We start from the raw sequence: 24,177 nt of genomic DNA, 5'->3' as shown, positions 1-24,177 counted from the left end.
CATCTTTCTGCACATGATTGTCCTTGTCTGAAGCAACAGTAATATCTCCTAGGATTGATTGTGAGATCTCAGTGGGATGATAAGTGACAGATACTAACTCACTGATTTGAGTGTAACTAAGGAGCCCAGAGTGAGAGCTGGACTTCATTCAGGCTTGGCTGGACCCAGGGACTCAGCATTTATTTCCTTTTCTCATCTATTGGCTTCGTCAGGCAGGCTCTTCTGTTGTGGTAGCAAGGAAGTCACTTACAGTTCCAGGCTTACATCTCGACTTCTTATCAAGTCAGTGGAAATGGTTACTCTCTGCCTCCCTCAAGGTCCTAGGTTTCGTTAGATCACGGTCTTGTAATCATGCCAATTACTAGGGCCAGAGCATATGAAAAACCAGGACAGGAGTTGTCCAAGTGCCACGCCTGGAGGGGTGGTGTTGAGAATTCTAGGCACCGTCTGGTGTGTACCATATGCCCTGGGAAGGTAGGGAAAATGAGGGAGAAGGCTGCAAAAACAAAAATGGTGCTTAGCACAGCGACTGAACATTAAATAATTGTCCTAGCAGTTATCATTGCTAAATTCTAGAACCTTTTATAGTTACAATATTTTATACAACTGTAGTTTACTGCTAACCACAGATTTGAATACTACTAGGATACATATATCTTTTTTGACATATACCTCTATTTTTCTGTTGGCCAAAAAAAAAATGGCTATAGAGTCCGATTCCTCGAATTTGGACTCTGGCTCTAGCATTTACTGCTGGGGTGGTCTTGGTTTAGTCTTTTGGGCTTCAGTTTCCTCGCGTTATTTTTGTTACTGTTGTTCTCTGTATGGGAGTTAAGTGCAATGTGCCAAAACATTTGTTAACAGTGCTCACCTGTAAATAATCTGTTTTATTTTATTTTTAACAGGGACCTCCGAAATAACCTTATTAGTAGTATAGACCCAGGTGCCTTTTGGGGACTGTCGTCGCTAAAAAGATTGTAAGTGTTTGAAGTGCTTCATCTGAGTTTAAACCGTTTCTTTTATAAGTAATTGTTCATCGACTTTAAGCTTTTACATGATAACAAAAAATTGGTTGCTGATAAGTTTGAGACGTTCACCCGGCCAGGTCCGGGATAGAAAACAGAATATTTCATGTAAGTAGCTTAGAAGGCACTTTGATTTGCCTGGTGGTGGTGTCCCTCTTATGCCAATCAAATCGTTGCTGTGTTGGCTTTGCCAGCTGTCATCAGTCAGGCTGTGAACGTGTTCAGATCCTACCTGTTGTAAATTCCATATCAGTTGGGGTCCCTTTCTATTAATGATATGAAGTCTTGCCATTGTCATGTATTCTGTATCTTATTTTATAATATTATCATTATTACTATTATTTCAAATCCTAAAGACCAGTCTTTATTCTGAAGATGAAAACTCCCCTCCCCACCCTCCTCTTAGGCTGTGCCCCAGTTGTCGAGAAGTAACCCTACCCCTGAGCCATGTGTCCTGTCGGCCCCACCATCCTTTATTCCTTCTAAAGGCATTTCGTGCGTGCTGGCCGCTCGCCATCTCTGACTTCTCTGGAACAGCTCACAGTCTTGGGGGGTGGGGGGGATAGGTGGATGATGAGAATACATCACGCATATGTGCTAGAACAGATCAAATAATAACCATCCGCCAGGGAAAGGAGGGATGACCTGAGAGGGGTGGGTGGCCAGCCGCGGGAGCAGTGAACATTTAGACTTGACCTCACTCCTTGTGTGAAGAAGAACAGAAGCTTGGGGGACACAGGCGTGACAGCATGTCTTTTGGGACAGTGCCTTGGTTCCTTGGCCACAGCCTAAAGTGGAAAGAGGGAGAAGAATGCTGGGCTGTTCCGGGCAGGAGTGGGCTTTTGTGGGCTTTGATGATCTCTCTCCGTGCTGTAAGAATTCCACATCTGTTGTTTAGACGGGCGTGGGGGGCAGGCAGAACTTTATCAGTGATGTGGAAGAGACACGGTCAGGTGTGTGTTTCAGCGTATTCCTGACGACAGTGAGGAGAAACCGCTTACGTGCAGAGAATTGGGGACAAAAGGCACCCGGGAGAGAGTGGCCAGCTCCGTGCTTTTGTTCTTTATGGGGGTCACCCTTGAAGCCCCTGTCTGTCTCTGTCTGTGTCTTTCTTTTGGTTCTATCACCCTTTCGTATTATTTATTTAATTTTCTAAAAAGAACCCAAGGTGCCTGAGTAGTATTTATGTCTTATTTGCTTTCCATAGTACGGTCTGTACTATGTCCTACTTAAACATTGACCCTGACCTTCCATCCTAATACTCTGGCTATCTCGTAGCTCTTTTTTCTGTCATTCAAAACCGGCTCATTTTTGTAGTTACCTCCAGTTGTAAGACTTGGCCATGCTAATTTTTCAGGTGTTTTTTTTTAAATCACTTATGCTAGTAAAATTGTCTTTCATCTAAAACTGACTCTCTCCAGGTCTCTCAGTTCCTTATCTTGGGCAGTTTTAAGATTCAGAATGACAGGAATTAAAAGACTCTTTGTTAGTCTTGTGGAATTTAAAATTGCAGTCAGGCTCTGTAGAGGGGAGTTTCTGACCGTGTCCTTGGTGGGGGCGGCTCGTGGTGTTTGCTGGCTTTGTGCGCCCTCCGAGGAAGAGGCTCAGTGATGTGCGGGGAGGATCCGTTTTCTTCCTCCGCACTCACTCTGCTCTTCTCTGGTTTCCAGGGAAGGCTTTCTAATGAGACAAGTGTGAAACACTGGCCCATCTGGGGCAGGTCAGTGGGGCACGGAAACCAGAATTCTAGAAAAGGAAGATAAGAGTTGGAGGTTGGTAGGCATGAGGGAGGCATCCGAGTTGCAGTGGGTCAAGGTCGAGTTCAGTAGCGGTGTATCGACCAGGTTCAGCAACATGAAGTGTGAGACAGAGCTCAGCATCAGTGCGGCTGCACACCCGTTCACTGGGTCTGTTCTGTGCCCAACAGTGAGCTGGGCTCCAGGGATACCACGGCAACTCGGGGACTCCTTGAGGGTTTGCAGGGTAGTGGAACCATACACACTGACCAAGAGCCTAGATATGAACTTGGAATCTACTCACAGAGGGGGTAGAGCCCTGGCTCCAGTGTAGCTGCTAAGAGCCTTGACAGCTGCTAGGATTCAGCCAGATTGACGCAGGAAGGGGTGCGGGGCGCAGCTGTCAACAGGCAGCACACCTCTCTAGACGCAGTCACTAGGGAGCGGAGCGGAGGGGCTCAGTGAGCCGGATGTGTCTCAGCAGCTCACGTCCCTGGTGCTTCTCACCAGGGGCAGACTGGCACCACGTGTCGGTGGGCCAGTTCAGACCTGTGCCTTCAGGGGGAAGCGGGCCTGGAGGTGCTGGATCTGCCCTCCCAGAAACTCTGCAGCCCAGGTCAAATCATCTCTGGTTTAACCGTCCCTCCCAGTCATTCTGATGCTAACGTAGCCAAACTCCTGGAGTATTGGAAGATTTTTCCCACCAACATTTTTTCCCCGGGGGAAGCGGTGTGACATCCTACTGCCTGAGAAGATCACTTATGTTTGTCTCCTGTGATCCACGTAATCCACGTGATCCACAGATTCATGCCACTGTAGTCACAGCTTTTTTGGAGGGAAGCATTTCACTCTCTCTCTCTTTATTTTTTTGAAGATTAATGCTAACCGTCTGTCCATGTCAAGATAGAAATGGAAGGAAACTGGACTATTAGTAAAAAGCACTTTCAGGAGGATGTTTAAGGACACTGTAAAATATCTTCAGTTCTCCATCTAGTTCTCTATCCTTCAGTAAATAATTTCTCAATTACTGCCATCCAAAATAAATATATAGATTTCCTGTTCACTAGCATTTAATTTAATTACTAATATTGTGCCAGGCATTGCCTTAGCGTTTTGCATTGCATTACACGGTAAATAGTCTCTTGTGTTCTTGCCTGAAGATAATTGCCATTTATAATGTTCTTCCCACTAGAAAATACAGTCTTAATTTCAGACCACTGACTTGTAATAGAATGTACAGTATACAGCTCGCAAGCTGAGAGAGTCTGAGATGTAAACTCAATGAGATATAAAGATGTTCTGCAGTAGTAATGATTCACAGTTGCTTCTAGATATGGGCACTGCTTCTTCTGGGGCCTTAAATCATTCATTTCAGTTGCACATCTCACTCGACAGCCGCTTGATGAGTGTTTTTGTAAGTGTACCATGCCTTTGCCTTTATTTTGTAGATAATTTGAATCAGGAAGATTAAGCGGTTTCTGCAGAATAAACTACCAGAAGTAGGTAAAACCTAGATCCACTCAGCATCTCATTTTGCTTTATCAACAAATTCATGCCGATCTTCAATCTAAATGAACACTCATTATCAATACCTAAATACCATTTTAAATAGATATAGCCATAATGAAATTGTTTCCCGAAGAATCAATGGTAATTACACCATTTAAAGCTCAGAATTGAGACAAGAGAGTGAATAGAGCCCAGAAATGCTTGTTTAAGCAACAACGCACAAGATGATGCCTCATTTTCTTAAACAGTAAAACCTAGAAATAAGAGGAAAATCGGCTGGAATTAAAAAAAAAAAAAAAGGCCCACACGATTAAATGCTTGGCTTTAATCGTCCGAGGAGCTGGAAAATAGCAAGTGCAGATAAAGACTTAATTGCTTAAGATTCTTTTATCAAAAGTTGACACAAGAAAGGAAAGGCAGAACCGTGAGATGACAGAACACCAGGATTACTCAAGCTGCAGAGTAGCTGAGTGAAAAGTTTGTAGTGAGTCCAAATGCCACGCCCTCAGAATTTCTCATTAGACGAAAGCATTTCTTTCCATTACCAGGCATACCGTTTAAACTCCAACAACTTTAGAAGTGGGTGGTGCAAATCACTTTTCTAAAGAGGGTGGGTGACTCAGAATGTACCTCAAAGGAGGTGTCCATTCTCCATGAAAAGGAATAATATGGACATTAAAGCAAATGTGATAAAAATACTTCCGAAAGTTTGGTTTAGAAAGTTTGTTCTCATTCTTTTTATCAAAATTTAAAATGATAAATAATTCCAAGTCTAACAACTGACAAAAATTAAGATTCATTGGTTTAGGGTTTTCTTGTGAAATTTGTTTGCTAAATCCGCCGATAAATGATGACAGCCATGCCATCTTATATGAAGGCTCTAGAAATTATCAGTTATTTCCTCCCATTTAAGATGTAATGGCCAGATAAAAATGTAAATTGCATTCGCTGCCCTTGGTGTGAAAAAATACAGCGAAGAAACAATAAAATGCAGGGGTGGGCAAAAGCAGGCTTACAGTCATGAGCACTCGAAACACAGAGTTTGCTCTTGTGTTATTAGTTACTGTATTATGATTGTGCACCTACTTTTGCCCACCCCTGTCTTTACCAAATAACTTTACATAGATGAAAATGGAAAGGTTTCATGGATTGAGAAGAAAGAATATTGAGAAAGTAGCATTTGATGGAAACTGTAAGGGTTTAGGAGTGTTGGGGGAAGCAGTGGGCCGTTACCTAGGTATTGCTCAAGGAGGGCTAGGCACTGGCCCCGTTACTTTGTGTGGGGACTAAGCAGTGGATCTTAGAGAAGTAAAAGCTCACTCGGGTGTGTTTTATTTCCATTGAAAACTTCTGAGTTTAAGGAGATGAAAGGTGGAGCGTTTACTGTGATCACTTGTCTACTAGTCCGCCGTGCTAGGTGTTGGCTGAGTGGGGCTCTGCTCCCCCACGTTTCCCTGGGGACCCCTGTGTAGGTCATCTGCGGACTGTGTCACGGACAGGAAAGAGATGCGGTCTCACGTGTCCTCCTCCGCTGTGTCTTGAGTCATTTTACAGGGGTCAGTGCCTGAAACACAAAGGGCACTCACTCTACATCATTCATCAGTGTTTGGTCTGCATGCGTCAGAAGCAGGTGAGAGCAAGGGTTTGCACCTCCTTAGTGCCCTCGCCGTGGTACCTCAGAGATGCTGAAAAGAAAGGCTGTGTGTGGTACCTGGCTGCTGCTCTCTTTGAATATTGAACGTGTGCAACCTTCATTAACCAAGAGAACTAATTGAAGACATTCCCCCCCCCCCCCTTTCTTTACCCTTAGGGATCTGACAAATAACCGAATAGGATGTCTGAATGCAGATATATTTCGAGGACTCACCAATCTGGTTAGATTGTAAGTATATCTTTCTTTCCTATTAAGAGATAAGGAAACATTTGAATCAGTCCCCTTATATCGATAAATACCTATGACATGTTTAATATTCATGTAACAGCGATATATAGTAGCAACTGAAGTAGTACAGTGAGAGGGAGCTTGGAATTTATTTCGTCTTGGAGATACTTACGGTGTCGTCAGAACGTGGCATCACCTTACCGGACACACTGAACAGTCTGTGGCATCTACAGAAATGTACCTGATTCACATCCTTTAAATGCGGTCCTAAAACAAGTTGTCAATTGAGGCAGCTTCTGAACCTTCAGCAGTGGGGGCAGGGATGGGCAGAATGGGCGAAGGTGGCCCAAAGGGACACGCTTCCCGTGACAAGGTAAAGAGCTCCTTGGGGACGTAACGCACAGCGTGGTGGCTCCAGTTAACAAGACGTGTTGTGCATTTGAAAGTTGCTAAGTCAGTCCATCTTAAAGGTCCCACGCAAGAAAAAAATCATAACTGTGTGTGGTGATGGATGTTAACCAAAATTATTGTGGTACTCATTTTGCCCTAGGTATGGATGTATGTTGTATACCTAAAACTAGTACAGTGTTATATGTCCATTATATCTTAGTTTTTAAAAAAATTAAAAAGAACTAATTCTTTTTTTTTAAATTTTATTTTAATCATTGTTCAAGTAGAGTTTTCTTCCCTTTACTCCCATTAAAAAGAACTAATTCTTTAACAGGAAAAGAAAAGATAAGCAAAACTACCACCACAACCCTGCTCCAAAAGAAAACGTTCAGGACTTTATTGCGGTGGAGTTGCCTATACTACTTTGGGTTGACGTGGCCCAGAGTTAGGGACCAAGAAGGTGTGGATGCCTGTTGTGTGCGGGCTGCCAAGATCACCAGATTTCTGGGCGCTCCAAGCCCAGCAGTGTGCCTGTTGTGACGGCTGGTGATACTCGTGTGTTTTGGACTTGGAGAATATACCCTTTTCTCAGCCTAACGGGTGGAAAACAGAATCTGATGAGTAACAACAGCCTTTGGCACATTTCTTAGATTGGGAATCGGAGAGTTCCCTTTTTCCGCCTCCCACACAAGAAGTACACAGAGGAACACAGGCTAGCGTGGACCCCTGCTCTGCGGTCTCCTAGGCGGCCTCGTCAGCCGGCCGTTCCGGGTTGCCCAGGGGCGCGGGCTCTCAGACTGCCCAGGCCCCTTCCCCAGGAGGCTGGCATGGGGGCCTGTCGTGTTCTCACCCAGACTCCTCCTCCTTTTGAAACAAGTGTTGGCTTTGGAAGTTTGGGTTAAATATTGAAAAATAAATGTGTCCGAGGCTTCAGTGGATGTGGGTGTGAGTTTTGGGGAAGGGGTGGGGGGTAGATGAATTCTATGCATTGACCTCTGCCTTGGCTGATGGGGAGACACTGGGGGAAGACGAGGCCCGGAGAAGTGCAGCCGTGCCTGAGAGGTTCCCGCCCATCCCTTTCCCACTGGAAGCACCTGGCAGACCACAGGCCTGGGAACCAGCCTGGGAACCAGCCGGGTCACCTGTCCTTCACGTAGGAAGTTCACTTACAAAGACATTCTCAGGGGATTACCCAACCAGAAACTCTCCTGGTTTTTGCTTTTTAATGGATTAAAAACCTATCTTTTTTTCCTAAGAATTATAACTTTAATATTTTTCTTTTAGAAATAGTTGGTGAATGATATTTATAAGAACTTCCTTTATACAATAAAAAAAAAATCACTGGTGTCATTAAGCAGCAAAACCATACAGTGATGTGAGGGAGAAGTTAAATTTTCCCCGTCACGTCCCAGACCCCACCCCGAGAGAGCCTGCACTAACGGTGTGGCGTATGTACTTTCAGGTTTTGTTGCCCCCACAAATATATAGGCAGGCATGTGAGGCTTTAAAGATCTGCTGTATTTGACAATTTACACTTTTTTAAATTAGATTGCTTTTTTCGTTGTTTTTGGCCTTCTTTTTTTTTAAGATTTTATTTATTTATTTTTAGAGAGGGAAGGGAAGGGGAAGGAGAAAGAGAGAGAGAAACATCAATGTGCGGTTGCTGGGGGCTGTGGCCTGCAACCCAGGCATGTGCCCTGACTGGGAATCGAACCTGTGATGCCTGGTTCACAGCCCGCGCACAATCCACTGAGCTACACCAGCCAGGGCACAATTTACATTTTAAAAAAAGGTTTTATTTACTTAATTTTAAAGAGAGGGGAAGGGAGGGAGAATGAGAGGGAGAGAAACATTGATGTGTGAGAGATACATCGATCAGTGGCCTCTCACACACTCCCAACTGGGGACCTGGCCCGCAACCCAGGCGTGTGCCCTGACTGGGAATTGAACTGACGACCTTTCGGTTCACAGGCTGGTACTCAATCCACTGAGCTATACCAGCTGGGGCAGCGATTTGCATTTAAAAAAAAAAATGACCAACGTATTAATGTTTGCAAGAGCATACATGTTGATTTAGTTTATGCTTGTTAACAGCCACAGAATATTTCCAGTATAAACATCATTTAGTCGGTTCTTTCTCTGTTACAAGAGATTTAACTGCATTTTCTCTTCCTTTAACAAATCTGCCCCGGTAAACACCCTGGTATACACACAGACCGATACACCACCATTTTCACTTCACTCTCAGGGATTCAGATATATCTGTTTCACAGAAAGGAAGCAAATAAAGAAAAGTTAAGCAAGAGGGTAACGAAAGCAGCCCGAAGGGTGGGAGTGGGTGGGTGGGGGTGGACCGTTCACCTGCCACTCCCTCCAGCGAGTTTCTGAGGACGCAGGAGCAGTGACTTTGCTGGCCCCTTGTCATCGCAAGTTGCCTTTTGCTTTTTTGTGTGTAAACATCTCCGAGTTGGAGTGTTTTCACATTTGTGTGAGTTTCAGCGGCCCCTCAACCCAAGCCAAACATCATTTCGTGTTCCGCCAGGCAAACAGAGGTCTGTTCCAACCCCGGGGGGAAAAATCGGTGTGCGTTGGGGTTTACTGGGAAGATGGATGCGTCTCTCTCCAGTGTGATTCCTTCCTCTGGGATTAGTAAGGGAAAATATCTAACAATACCTAATAATGAGAATCAAAGGATAATTAGAATCCAGGGGTCCCTGTAAGATGTAATTACTTCATTTTATGGTTAAGCTCTGTATTTGTAGGACAGATTTTATTTTCAAGTTACCATTATGGTAACATCTTTTGAACATCTAAAGAAAGAATGAGTTTCAACACTTAGCCTCCCGGAGCCGGCCTTGTTTCCGTTTTACCTCCCATCGCGTGTCCCGCCACCTACATTATTTTAAGCGAATCCCGTAGTCATAATTCCACATAGGATACCTTCACAAAGGTACACTTGTTCATTTTAATTGCACCTAAGCTACTTTTTTGAAATGTTACACAGTGATTTACACTGCCATTGGCAGCGCCCTTTCCAAAATTCACATTCGGTATCCACTCCTATAGGCCAAAAAGGAAAAGGGCATCTTGTTTATCGTTCTTTTTATTTGCAAATTTTCTTTTTTATTTGTTTGCTTTTGAGTTCCAAGGCAATTCTGTGAGGAGCAGAGTCATTTTATCCAGCTTTTTATAACAAAGGACTTACATAAAAAGTGACGTTCTGATTGAAGTTCATTATATATCAGTCGGTGAAGGACTGGCATTTGTGTAAGATGGAGTTGGCAGGAATTCACGGCTGCACGTGACGTGGGGACAGCCGATCTCCCCCAGCTCAGTCCTCCTTCCTCTCCCCACTGGGGGCCTGGGGCATCCGCCTGCCCGCCTGTCACTTTCTTGTCCATGTGGAGCATTCAACCCAGACTCCGGAGGCCTCCTGGCAGGTCTGAGGACTTCTTCCTTTTTGTCATTATTGCATTTTTTCTTCTTTATACCTCCCCACCCCCATAGTCACCACATTGTTGTCCATGTCCATGAGTCCTTTTTCCTTTTTCTTCAGTCCCTCCACCCTCTACACTCTTCCCCTTAGCTGTTATCCTGCTCTCCATCTGTGACTGTGTCTCTGCTTTGCTTGTTGGTTCAGTTTGTCCATTAAATTCCACATATGCATGAAATCTTGTGATACTTGTCTTTCTCTGACAGGCTGATTTCACTTAGCATACTGTTCTCTAGGTCCATCCATACTGTTGCAAAGGATAAAATTTTCATCTTTTTTATAGCTGAGTAGTATTCTGTTGTGTAAATACCCCATAGTTGTTTTATCCATTCTTCTACTGATGGACCCTTGGGCTGCTTCCCCATCTTGACGATTGTAAATGATGCTGCAATGAACATAGGGGTGCTTATGTTCTTTTGAGTTAGTGTTTTGGGTTGCTTCGGATATATTCCCAGAAGTAGGATTGCTGGGTCAAAAGGCAGATCCATTTGTAATTTTTTGAGGTGCCTCCATACTGCTTTCCACAGTGGCTGCACCCATTTGCATTCCCACCCACGGGGCACGAGCGTTCCCCTTGATGCCACAGCAGACACAGACCTGATCTTGGGGTAGGAGGATGATGCTGCCATTCTCCCAGAGCCCTCAGTCCTCTTACATGTTAGAAGCCCCCCGAAGCTGGGCTCCATCACCACTGAGCACCTGCTATATACCTCAGCATGTTACTAGCTACCAGAGCTACCCCGAACTAAATGATGCACAGGTTCCTCCCCTGCTGGAGTTCATAGTCAAACGTGGAAACAATCCTTCCGTGAAGTCAGTGTGGGTGGAACAGACTACTCAAGTTGTAGCATGGGGTGTTTGGGGCTTCAATTCATACAACACTCTGCAAGGGTTTAGACAGGTATGTCTTAAAGGCATCGCATACAGAGAAAATGAGAGGAAAGACAACACGGCATTATATCCCCGGCCTTTCACTTGAAACCCCGGACTCTTTCTACTCTGCTGATACTTTTACTCGGTTCCTATGGGTTGCTGCTGCTGATCATGCAGGTCATCTCTTGTTCTCTCTTTCTTTGTTTTTTTAATTTTGCTTTCTCAAATGATACTGAGTGAACACCCGAAGAGTAAATCTGGTCGCAGTGAGAACATGACTAAGATCTGGTTCAATGAGATCACTTCCAGGCTCATCTGCTATTTGATAGAAAAATCCTTGTCTAGCAGAAATAATTTTTTAAAAGATTTTATTTATTTATTTTTAGAGAGGGAAGGGAGGGAGAAAGAGAGAGAGAGGGAAACATCAATGTGCGGTTGCTGGGGGTCATGGCCTGGAACCCAGGCATGTGTCTGGCTGAGAATCGAACCTGCGACACTTTGGTTCATAGGCTGCGCTCAATCCACTGAGCTATACCAGCCAGGGAAGAAATAATTTTTAAATAATTTTGTTTACTGCTTTATGTAAGGTTAAAAATAATTTTGTTTTTCAGCCTCGGACAAATATTGACTACTTGTTCCCTCTTTATAAAAAGACCTAAAACAACTTTTATAAATTCTTTGTAATATTTAATGGTTATAGTACTATTTAGGAAATATGAAATAGTATAAGAAGATATATTTTGTTAGTCTTTTTAAAAGTGAAATCATTTTTTTTTCTTTCCCCAGAAACCTTTCCGGGAATTTGTTTTCTTCATTATCTCAAGGAACTTTTGATTATCTTGGCTCATTGCGGTCTTTGTAAGTCAGAACTTCTTCTTGTTTCTATAAATATGTCTTTGGTTTTGAAAACTAAAAATAGTTATTATATGGTTTAACAGAGTTCATGGGGAAAATCCTGTAATTTTACAGAAATTAGAATCTTTCATGCACTCACATTGAAAACCATACTGTAACCCTCAATATAGCGCGTCTCCAATGGGGGCGCCATGTTCTCCTTAGAATATTGTATCTGTTGAATCTGTATTCCAAGTAAATATGTTGGTGATTCTTTCTCTTTGACTTTGTTTTCAAAGTGGAAAGTGTTTTCTTCTTTGACTACTCAGATCCCTGAAGTGTAAAAATGTTCCTCCCTCTGAAGAATTTTTGTGCCTAACAATTTTTCATACTTGAGGGATTTAGTTTTATCCTGGAACCTCTTTGCCAAACTCAATTCACAACTTACTACATTTCTAGGAATGTTTACGTAGGGTGTCTGCCGTGTAAAGTCAGTGTAAGATCATATTTACATAGTTCTCTGTAGCTTTAGAATTGGCTTGGGGTTTTTTTTTCCTTCCAAAAACAGTTTTGTGAACTCTGAGTTTATACAGGTGTTACTTTTAAAAGTAACTGTATTTCCAGATAAATGTTAATATGTTTCAAACATTGTTATATTGGGTTTTATTGGAATTACAGTAAAAGGTAATGTTTTTCAAGTTTTTATCTTGTGTAACTCATGGGATTATGTCTGTTTTTCCAGGGAGAATTGTCTTCCCTACCAGATGCCTCTGTTCTGTGTACACTGACTTCTTTCCTCCTCTCTCTTCTCTTTTCCCTCCTTTTTTTTTCCCCCTCCCTCCTCTCCCCTTCCCTTCTCCTTTCCTTTCCTTTTCTAAATCTACCACTTAAATCTCATTAGCAGTTTCACTGGGGTGGAGCTCCTAGGTCAGGTATCCATCTGGCTCCTGACCCCCATGCTGGCCATAGGTCTGGCTGGAGTCACACTGGATCAAACGCCAACTGGTCTCTCTTTTTGGTGCCACTCCTGTTCTTCTTCAAACACTGCCTTTTAGGGGGAAATCTCCTTTTGACGTATTTAGTGGGATCAAGTCAGTCATTGCTGTGACGTTTAGGAAAGAAAAAAGACTGCAAAGAATAATCTGGCTTTGAGACCCTGAGTAACAGAAATGTGGGGAGTATCCCATCCCCAGATCAGGGGAAGTCGCCAGTGTTTTTACTTGGTAGTGCTAGAAGGTGACCAGAAGCTGGTGCTGGAGCAGTAGCAGTCAGTCTGGTCATCCCTTTGGTACTTTCTCTATAGTTACTTTCTATTTGCTGTATCTTGTTTCACCTGTCCCCTCCCCCCGCATTGCCAGAACTGAGATGAGGCCTGTGCCAGTGGTCCAGTGGTCGGGCTGTGTCAGAAGCACATGTGGTTATATTTGCTCTTTGCACTTTGTTGGTTTATTTGTATAGACCATGTTGCATGCTATTTTTGTTGTATTTACATTTCGTTCCCCTGTTACATAATGCCCTCTGGGTTGGCAGGGGGCAGCACCTGCCTTTATTTTTATCAGCTGGACTTAGTGAAGTGCATGACACATGAATAGTTCGTGCTTCGTAAAACAAGTAGGCAAGAGATTGTTTTGCTTATATGGAAGCTACGTGTGTCTTCTCTTTGTTTCTCACACCCATGTGCCAAATTGTAACTCTTCTTGCCACACATTAAGATAATTCTCTATTTTCTTTCATATCAAGTGTGAAATACTATATTTTTGTTTGGTTGAGCCTGTATCTCTTAAGTTTGCCAGTAACTGTGGCATCACTTGGCATATAACAAAGTGTCAAAAGTAGTCCCCATCCTTGAGGGACTTTTAACACTCCAGTCTGACAGATGAATATGACCATGGGAAGCAGTCATATATTGCTTGATGTTGCCAAAACTAACAGAAGAGTTTGTGGGCATTTAAGCCAAGAACATGGCAGTGATGGCGGGGAAAAGTGGAGAAAGCTTCAGGAGGCCGTGGTAGTGCTACACACTTTAAGATGGGTTGGGAAGCTTTTGGTAGACCAGAAGGATGGAGCTCCAGTATTCCAGAACCCTGGGGTTGAGGGGCTTGTTGCAGAGATGATGGCTAATGAGTAGGTTTTGTTCACAACACAACTTGGGTTGGAAGCAGCGTGAATCTGGGATCAGTGAGGGACCAAGCGGGAGTCAGACCCTCTGGAAGGGAGACTGGACTTGTCAGTGGTGTCAGTCACCAGTGTGGTGGACAGATGTGAGCAGCAGCATGAGTCCAGCATCAGTGGGGGACGGTGCTGGAGTGGGACCCCCTGCAGGTCACAGCAGTGGAAAGGAGACCGGATCCAGTGTGGTGAAGGAGAGCCCTGGTGTGCTCACCCCCCACAGCATAAACAACGTGGAAGTGCTGTTTCATTTTATTCACCCTGGCCTCTAATTTGTGTCGTGCACGCTGCAGAGAATTCCAGACTGAGTATCTCCTGTGCGACTGTAACATACTGTGGATGCACCGCTGGGTGAAGGAGAGGAACATCACCGTGCGGGACACGCGGTGTGTGTACCCGAAGTCGCTGCAGGCGCAGCCGGTCACCGGGGTGAAGCAGGAGCTGCTGACGTGCGGTAAGGGAGAAGGGAAAACGGGGCAGCGTTTACCGAGTTCTGCCTGCCCCCGTGTTTTCCTCGACACACTGTAACATTCTCTTTACACTTTGGTGGAACGGAATATGACCATTAATCTTTATGGACTCGATACTATTTAGTTTATGCCAACAAGTGAGTCAGCTCAATGAAAAAAAAAATGTTTTTTCATTTGTTATTTACGGTTCCTAGGTTCTGAACGGCTTTATAAAAACCAAATTCAAATGGTAACAGAGACCTTTCAGTTTTTATCAGTTGGCAAATTATGAATTTGTTGATAGTAATAAAGTCTCAGGACGCAATCCCCATTTGTGGGAGAGTGAATTGATACAGCCTTTTTGAAGTAGTTTGCTAATAGGTATCAGTGTTCTTAAGAAGCGGATCCCATTTGATCCGGTAATTCTGTATGTAACGGTTTATCCTAGGAAGTGATCAGCTATGTGTGCGCATCTTCAGACTTTATGTTTAAGCATATCTGAGATTCTCAAAAATAGGGGATGGGTTCACTTACTTGCGACACATCTGTGCATGCTACATAGCTATTGAAAAATGATTTTGAAGAATAGTGGAAGACTTGAGGGAAATGATACATTTACCATGTGTTAAATGAAAACACACACAACAAAACAAAACAAAAGCAGTCCTTAAGATGATAGGAGATGACAGCTTAATCTTTGTGCTTGGAAAGAAACATTGCTAACATTTTTTTCTTTTTCTCTTTACATTTTTATTGTTGTTTCACAGATAAAATATGCTCATTGGATAAAAATTAAAATTCATGAATAGTGTACATAAATAGTGTATATGTACATCAGATCATGATGTACACTTTAAATACTTTATAAATGTACTTGCTAATTACCATTCACAGTTAGCTAACGTCAGAGACACATGGGCGTATTATCTTTTGCACCTTTTTCCTGTGTTTTGACCAAAATATTATATTCTCATGCTTTTGTAAGGTTTCTGAGTTTGAAATGAGGTATTTCTCACTCCATAATCAGCGCAAGGATTAATTTCCTTCTATGCTTGTTTGTGTACTGTGCTGTTGTTCTTTTGGGGAGACCACTAAAAGTAGAATTGTGTTAGGCAATGAACTAAGTATTTTAAAGTCTTTAATGAGCCCATTATATTTGTATACATTTTTGCATATACACTTAAAATGTCTCTGTTTTGTTTCTCTGACTGAAAGAAAATGTCAGCTTTTAAAAAGTAATTATATGTGGTCTTAAAAGATTTATCCCCCTTTTTCTTTAAACGTTCTAAATTGTCTGCACTGGGCGTGCATTCCCTTTATAACCAGAAAGCAGTGGTGTAAGCAAAGGTAATAACTCTCCAAGTGCCTTTTTAACTGTGTGTGCATCAGCACTCCCTTACCACCCCTCCCCTTCTGCAGGTCCAGGCATCCCTGTACAGTCGTGCTGTTAGTGTCGCTTCTGTGACCGTTGGGCAGCCTGTGACCCCCCACAGCGAGGAACAGCCCTTACTGTCACAACGCCTTACGGAATGATTTCCTTTTCATTTTTCCGTCTTCGTTGTCTTGGGGACCCACTTATCTCCGGGGCAGCCTTGCTTGTGCCAGTGTTAGGATGCGCATTACTGAGGCGTCTTGGTGTTTCCCCGTTGAGAATGTTAAGGAGGATTTGGAGCGTGCGATGGGTGTCGCATGTGTTTACCGAGTGTGTCTCGCCGTCCCTAGATCCGCCCCTTGAACTCCCATCTTTCTACATGACGCCGTCGCATCGCCAGGTTGTGTTTGAAGGAGACAGCCTTCCCTTCCAGTGCATGGCCTCCTATATCGATCAGGACATGCAAGTCTTGTGGTACCAGGACGGGCGCATAGTGGAGACTGACGAGTCGCAGGGCATCTTCGTGGAAAAGAACATGATTCACAACTGCTCCTTGATTGCCAGGTAAGCGTGTGTAGGTGGAGGAGTGCCTCTGTGGGTTTTAAATGTTCGTCACCGGAGGACGGGGAGGTGTCCTTGGGATTTGAATTAATGTTTTATCTTCTTGCATTTAAAAATGTAAACATCTGGTTTCCTGATTGCTGCTCTTCTTATAAAATTAAATAGTCATCTTTTCCACCAGATTTTTTAGGGGGTAGGGGAGAAAGTGCAGGATAAAAAGGGAACATGGTTAAAAAGTTGGAGAGTTTTTGTTCAAAGTTTCAGGAGGAGAAATGTAAACTTTTAGTGCCAAAGTTAATTTCTGATCATTTTCTGCTACTGAGCTTAGACTTTCACTTTTAGGAATCACCCAATTTTTGCAGTCTTATGATTAATGGTACATTTTAAGATACTTTCTCTACCCCACTGGCACAAAAAAATGTAACACCAGCCTTGTTAATCCCATGACTGGTGTGGGCACCAAACTCTTCAATTCAAATGAACTTTATAAAGTGTAAAAAGTAAAGTAAATATATATATATATATTATCACTCACCATATATTTTATTTTGGTTAAATCTTAACCTATAGGCATTGGATTGTCTGTCTTTGTGTCTCTTTGTCTCTCCATGTATCTCTTTCCTTCCTACCAATTCTTTTTTTTCTTAAAAAAGATTTTATTTATTTGTAGACAGAGGTAAATGGTGGGAGAAAGGCAGGGAAAGAAGCATCAGTGTGTGGTTACCCTTTGAGCGACCCCCCCACTGGGGACCGGGTCCCCAACCCAAGCATGTGCCCTGATTGAGAATCGAACTGGTGACCCTTTGGTTCGCAGGCCGGCGCTCAATCCACTGAGTCACACCAGTCAGGGCTCCTTCCTACCAATTTCTTAAAGACAGAATTCTGCCTGAGTTTTTGAGAGTAGATCTATGGATTCCAGACTCTGCTGGGGCACCTTAGGGTGGTATCACAGCACACCCACAGGAGTGACGTGAGAATATTACTGGGGAACTGAAGGTTCTCAGAGTTGAAAATCACGTCTGGGGATTGTGGGGGTAGAATATTCTGTTTTATAATTTGATTCTCTGCTGTAATTTTCTCTCTGACTATTAGAAGCATATTTTCATTTATGTCTTTTAACATGTGTATAGTAGGCGCTTTTAAATCTTTGCCAGCTAATTCAGACTTCTGCGTCATTGTGGGATCATCACCACTGGCTGTTTTTCTTTTGAACATGGCCTATATTTTCCTGTTTGTTTTTTTTTCTAAAGAACATTATTTATATGTCTAGTAATGTTGGATTATATCCTGGACATTGCGGATGATTGATTATAGAGAAGTCCGCCAAGCACAGCCTATGGGCCAAATCTGGCCGGCTGGGCCTGGGATCTGAGAACCTTTGCTAACGATTTTAAACAGTTGTACTTCAGAGGGCTCCATAAGTACCTGTATAATATCCTCAGTGTTGCTTCTTGGCCTCTGAAGAAAAAGTCTGACTGCTGACTCTGGATTTTGTTCTGCTCACCTGAAAGGAGCTGGTTTCTGTTGCCTCGTGCTGTTAGCCCGACTAAATTCAGACTCCCAGCTCTGCCTTTTCTCACGTGGGCTGCCTCCCAAATCCCCCTCGCCCCGTCTGTGTGTGCGCCGGGGGTCAGTTAGAGATCTCCGTAGGTGTTACATGCACACGTACAGGCTTACAGCCAGCCTCCTTTCTACCTGTGTCCCCTGATTTCTCAGCAAGTGAGACTGTGCCTTTCTGTTTGAGTAAGGCATGTCCTCAAACAAAAGCCATGAAAAACAGTTTTCTGCCCTGGCTGGCGTAGCTCAGTGGATTGAGTGCAGGCTACAAACCAGGCATCACGGGTTCGATTCCCAGTTAGGGCATGTGCCTGGGTTGCGGGCCATGACCCCCAGCAACCACACATTGATGTCTCTCTCTCTCTTTCTCTCTCTCTCTCCTTCCCTTCCCTCTCTAAAAATGAATAAATAAAATCTTAAAAAAAAAGCAAAACTATGTAGTAAAACAAAAAAGAAAGAAAAGAAAAACAGTTTTCTGATTCCTCCCCAGGGCCACCCCCTTCTTCCTAGTGTCAGTGTCTGTCTGGTTTCCTCTTGCTTTGAGACCCTCCCAGTGCGTGCAGATAGCAGTCCCTGGGTAGTTTGGCCAGAGCTTGTGAATACCAACTGTGGGGAGGGCGGTGTGATAGAGATGTCACTCTGCGGTTGCTGGAAGCAGCGTCCCTTCCTTAGCTCCTCTGAGATGGTCAGCAACGGCTTCGTGGGTCCCCGTGAGGAGACTCTGATCGTTACACTGTTTCTACCACGGTGAGAATTTCCTGAGTCCGTACGTATGTTAGCACGCATCAGTTGTGCATACCGTGTAGCTATTATATGAATAGACCAAAATTGGCACATAATGCAAGAGTAGAGCTTTAAAAATACATGGAACCCTTTTCTGAATAAAGAGCTTTGATTAATTTCGAGCCTTTAATTCTGATGACTGTAAAGTAACTAGATGAATTGATAAATTTGTATCTGTAAGTCGCACTTGAATCTAAATTCTTTATAGAAATACAAAACCTTCTCAGGATAGCAGCCTTGCCTAGTATTTTTGTTGGCGGGGACATGTGCCCAAAGTGAAAATCTTTCCTGTGAAGACTGAGAAGTCCTTTACCCAGAGACATTGTAGAAAAGAAAAGACGGTTATTGAATTGCTACTGAGATACCTGTTGATTCTTCCTTGTCTCCTCGTGTCATTGATTCCTGATTAGAAAGACCGAGAGTTTCTGGCTTTGTTCAAAGATGAAATCGGAGCTGCCTCTTTTTCCTGACATCCCCAAGTGTGCTGCCTTGAGGATACCTGAACATTTTATTCCAATAGTTTATTTTTTTTGTTAAGACACTGGAGTTATTGCTAAAAGTTATCTTTAAAAATGTTTATAAAATATTTTAGGACCACAGGTCCCACTGGGTGTGTTGAGGTGCCCGGGGCACCACTGTGAGCTTACCGAGGTGCTGCGGGGTGTCTTAGGTTTCCATGAAGAATAGCAGTACCCAACCTCTGGCAGACCCCACGTGGCTGCTTGCTGCAGGAGGTTACAGTGTCACATTAGCTCATGCTCCATCGGATTCCTTTCGCTGGGGTCATACTTCGGGATGCAGGGTTTTCGTCCATTATTTTGATACAAAGCGACCACGTGTGAACAATCATTGTGGAACAAGAAATAGCGATACCATTATCTGATCTGTGTCTGATGTGTGATTAATTCTGTAGTGCTCAGCAGGCACACACAAGCCATTAATTGTAGTTACTGAAGAAGGAAATGTTTATTTCAAATTTCTGTGTGCTATTCAAATGGCTACTGAATTATTAGGACATAGATACACAGTTTGGGTATTTAATTTGGTAGTTAGCACCACCATAGTTATTTCTTTTGGTCCAGGGGCACCATGAAGGAGTTATCTGGTCAGTGATGGGGCTGTGAACCAAGAAAGTCTGGAAATCTATTAGAGTACAGAATGATTCCCATGACTACATATATATATATGTGTGTGTGTGTGTGTGTGTATGTATATATATATATATATATATATATATATATACGTACACACAGACTTCTTCCTATTTCAGCAGAGTCATATGAGTAGAAAGTTTGATAACCTAACCTTTCTGGTTATTTAAATTTAATGTCAGACTCCTGTATCACGCTGTCGTGGAATATATTTATTACAGTGTATTGGTTTTCTTACTGACTTAACAGAGATGACAAACATTTCCTTCGATTCAGCGTAATGGTGCCTCAAAGTCTTTGTTACAATATATGTTGTGTAGTCATTGATGGCTTAGGAAACTGGGAAAATGTGTGTTAAATTTTAAGACATAATTTTGTTAGTTCCTGACAATGGTACTCTATGTCTAATTACTTATCATTTGTATCTACTCAAAAGCAAAGCCTAATTTGTCCTGTGAGGGTGGGGAATAAAGGTTAATGAAATGTTCTGACATTTGCTCTTTAATTAATAGGCTTTATGTTAGACAATTATGACTTCCTCTTGCCAATTATATTTACTGATAACTATTGAGAAATATGGCTGTTTTGTAAATTGAAGTACACCTTTACATGGAAACTCCTTTTGTTAAACCATTAATTAATTAGTAATTTACTACATCCTTTTGGAGACTTAACGAGTTGTTTCTTGTGTAACCCTTCTTCCACAAAATATTTTACCTTCAATGTTTTCTTAATTACATGCTTTATAATATTAATCTCCCGTGTTCGTGCTTGACTATTTCCCTTAGAATCCGTAAAAAGCTAGACGTAGCTCAGAAACTCCTCTGTCGGTTTTGCTGAACAGTGTCCCGTGGCGTTCTGCCTTGGCACTCGCTGCCCCCCTCCCTGCTGTGCCCTGCCCTCCCTTTTTCGGGAAGGAGCTGTCTCAGGCATTATGTACCACTGCACTGGATTCATACATCTACTATTGCTCTTACGTTAGTATTATGAGTGTCTTTACTGCATTGCTCGCCCTGCCTTGCTGCTGGAGTACTGAACTGCTGGGCCATTTAAGCTCATGTTCATCCAGCGAGCGCTTGGCCCGCCGTGCGTGTTCAGATGTATTTGCTAAATGTGTGGTAGGGGCCTGTGCTGTTTCCCTTTGCGCCTAACCGTATCTTCTCTCTTTTTAAAATCTCTCTTCATGCAGTGCCCTAACCATTTCTAATATTCAGGCTGGATCGACTGGAAACTGGGGCTGTCACGTGCAGACCAAGCGCGGGAACAACACGAGGACCGTGGACATCGTCGTGTTAGAGAGCTCGGCGCAGTACTGCCCGCCCGAGAGGGTGGTCAACAATAAAGGCGACTTCAGGTCGGTGGCGGGGAGGGTGCTGGAAAACATCTGATTTCCCCCCGCGTCCCTTTTTACCTGCAAAAGCACCTGCTTGTTCTCCTGTCCTCCATAAAAGTATTGGAGAAATGTACTTGCACTTACATGTATCTTTGTATATCTGAGGACTATTCTTTAGAACGGTGATTTCAGAATCACTTATGGAGAATAAAAACAAGACACACCAGGTGGCTGAACTGTGTCTCAGATCTGTTGACAAAAGAGTCTCCTTGAAGGTAGAGCAGAAGTGTTCGTTTGTTTGTTTTTTTTTTAATTTTTTAAAAGATTTTATTTATTTATTTATTTATTTATTTATTTATTTTTAGAGAGGGAAGGGAGGTAGAAAGAGAGAGAAAGAAACATCAATGTGCGGTTGCTGGGGGCCGTGGCCTGCAACCCAGGCATGTACCCTGACTGGGAATCGAACCTGTGACACTTTGGTTCGCAGCCCACGCTCAATCCACTCAGCTACGCCAGCCAGGGAGAAGTGTTCAAAAAGTTAAGAGGACACTTTGGAAATTCTACTAAAGTAGTACAGAACTCAGACAGGCTAATGGGGTTTCCTGCTTTTGTTTGTTTGATTGATTTTTAAGGGTTTTTTTATGGATGGGCTTTGGAAGGCTTTGTATTGCTAACTAGTCACTTTTAACTGTTGATGGTAAGTAGACCCCTAATCAGGAGAACCACCTCCGATTTTCTCCCCATTTGGTTTTAGTCAGTTAGAGTAAGAAGAACTGAAGGGGGTAAGAAATTGGATATACATGTTTACCTTTTGTTTTTATTTTTAATTCTCCTTCACATGAGTGTATGGAGATCAACGTTCATTATTGCCAATAGGTAAGTCTTCGGGCAGCGGAATCTGTTGGGGACCTGACCCTTGGGGGCCGTTGGTGCTGAACCGAGTTAACATAGCAGAACGAGTGATTTTTTTTTTTGTAGGAAGTTTAGCATTTGTGAGAGGTAACACCTTTGACCTCGTCTCTCTTTAGTTTCAAAGTTTCTTTAAAACATCTTTTAATGTATTATTTACTTAATGTTCTTTTATGTTCCGGATTTCAGTCATGAGTATGTGGTTGACTTTATAAAGAAGGGGGGTACAGTGCTCTGAAGAGCGGTGTGTGGGCTGCCAAATACCAGTCCGTCCGTGTGCCATGGATGCCCTGGCTGCCATCGCCGTCCCAGTACATCGTGGCTGTCAGCCAGGTTTTAAGGATAAGAAACTCCTTTGGTGTTAGTCTCTCAAGTCCATGGTGAAGGAGCAATGATAGCATCTTTAGCTCAGCTACTTCTTCACTGTTTCTAAAAAATTATCTTTTTAAAGTTTTCCTTCACATGGATGTGGAAGTCAGCATTTATTATTGCTGGTAGATATCTTTTTTAAAAAGATTTTATTTATTTTTTTTAGAGAGACAGAAAAGGAGGGCAAAAGAAAAACATTGATGTCAGAGAGAAACAATGATCGTTTGCTTCTCACATGCCCCCTACTGGGGACCTGGCCTGAAACCTAGGCATGTGACCTGACCGGGAATCGAACAGGCAACCTTTTGGTTTGCAGGCCGACGCTCAGTCCACTGAGCCACAGCAGCCAGGGTGTGGCTTGGCTAAACTTTTTATACAGATTAATGGTTAATCTGGAACACCTATATTGTGTACCTAAAATTGAAAAAGATGATGTTTGTTAATTTTTTATGTTCAAAATCTTTTATTATATAATCAGAATACGGTGTGTTCTGACATTTTCTATTTTTACTTATAGTGTTGGAGTGTTACACATTTTTCAAAACAGAAGAGGCGTCTCATGGCTTCATTAATGAATTACTCATCTTTTGACATGCCTTAAGTTACTCAGTTTACCTTCCACTGCATTAATAAGAATTCCACCGAGTGTGGCTTGATTTGTTTACACAAATTTTGGTCTTTTGAAAAAAAATGTGTTCCAACCCTGGATTTTCCTCCCCTATTGCTGTTTCTTATGCCACTTTGCCCCCCTGTGCGCAGGTGGCCCAGGACGCTGGCGGGCATCACCGCCTACCTGCAGTGCACGCGCAACACCCACGGCAGCGGGATCTACCCCGGAAACCCCCAGGATGAGAGGAAGGCTTGGCGCCGGTGCGACCGCGGCGGCTTTTGGGCGGATGACGACTACTCCCGCTGCCAGTACGCAAACGATGTCACTCGCGTTCTCTACATGTTCAACCAGGTAACTGGAGCGTCTTCAGACGCACTGAGGCGGTCAGGAAACCATGGTCCTCAGACCCGATACGCAAGATCATGTTTTAAATATTAGTCCAGCGTATGGGTTTGGTGTTCTTGCTTCACCTGGTGGGTGGTCTGTCTTCGGATCGAGGTCTCGTCTTCTCAACTGGTGTTCTGGGCCCTCGGTGGTGTCACCCTTTCCTGTCACTGCCGGGCATTGTGCCTTTGTTCGAATGCCTTTACTATCTGTATCCACCAGACGAAATCCCAGCCACCCTTCCCCTCCACCTGGGAGCCACTCCTTGGGTTCCTTTTTATAATCCCTTTGTCACAGGCGACCCCTTGTCATACCTGCATCCGTCAGATGCCTTTCCCTCCCTTTGCTTTTACGTGTCTCTTATAAACCACACCAGGTGACAACCAGATGGAAGGCACGTTTCTGTGTTACACATTTTCTTAGGATCCCTGGCACCAAACAGACCCTTTTTGCAGTGCTTGGTGCTGAGTCATGTTCAAGTCAATAAAGAAACAAATGTAAAACGTTGCTGGCAGAGCTTGGCGATACAGATAAGTGCTCAATAAGTGGTTCACACTCCTGCGCAGGGAGCTATCGATTCCTCCCAGCTGGAACACTCAGGGAAGGCTTTACCAAGCAATTGGAAATGAGTTTGTGTGGAATGTGGATGAGCAAAGGGGAAGAGACAGTGTGGCCTGTTGATATGATGTCGTTTGATGTGTTATCATTCATTCCAAGTTTTAAAAACATTCCCCTCAGGTTAGCTTCCATTAAAATTTTATTTTTCTCAGGTTCAAAAAAAGCAATTT

At 43.2% G+C, this 24,177-nt stretch overlaps 1 protein-coding gene across 1 annotated transcript in view; it reads left to right on the top strand.

The window, feature by feature from the left end:
* ADGRA3 (adhesion G protein-coupled receptor A3) overlaps positions 1 to 24,177 on the top strand; it is a 107,597-nt gene that overhangs the window by 36,431 nt on the left and 46,989 nt on the right. Inside the window, exons 3-9 of the mRNA XM_028506146.2 lie at positions 906 to 977; positions 6,081 to 6,152; positions 11,695 to 11,766; positions 14,205 to 14,365; positions 16,083 to 16,296; positions 20,974 to 21,138; positions 23,155 to 23,356. Of these exons, the coding sequence (XP_028361947.2) occupies positions 906 to 977; positions 6,081 to 6,152; positions 11,695 to 11,766; positions 14,205 to 14,365; positions 16,083 to 16,296; positions 20,974 to 21,138; positions 23,155 to 23,356 (958 nt within the window). The remainder of the gene's footprint in view (positions 1 to 905; positions 978 to 6,080; positions 6,153 to 11,694; positions 11,767 to 14,204; positions 14,366 to 16,082; positions 16,297 to 20,973; positions 21,139 to 23,154; positions 23,357 to 24,177) is intronic.

Source organism: Phyllostomus discolor, chromosome 1 (genome assembly GCF_004126475.2).
Source record: "Phyllostomus discolor isolate MPI-MPIP mPhyDis1 chromosome 1, mPhyDis1.pri.v3, whole genome shotgun sequence".
Classification (NCBI taxonomy): Eukaryota; Metazoa; Chordata; class Mammalia; order Chiroptera; family Phyllostomidae; genus Phyllostomus; species Phyllostomus discolor.
Note: the sequence above shows the minus strand (reverse complement) of the source record. Positions and strands in the feature narration are given on the sequence as shown.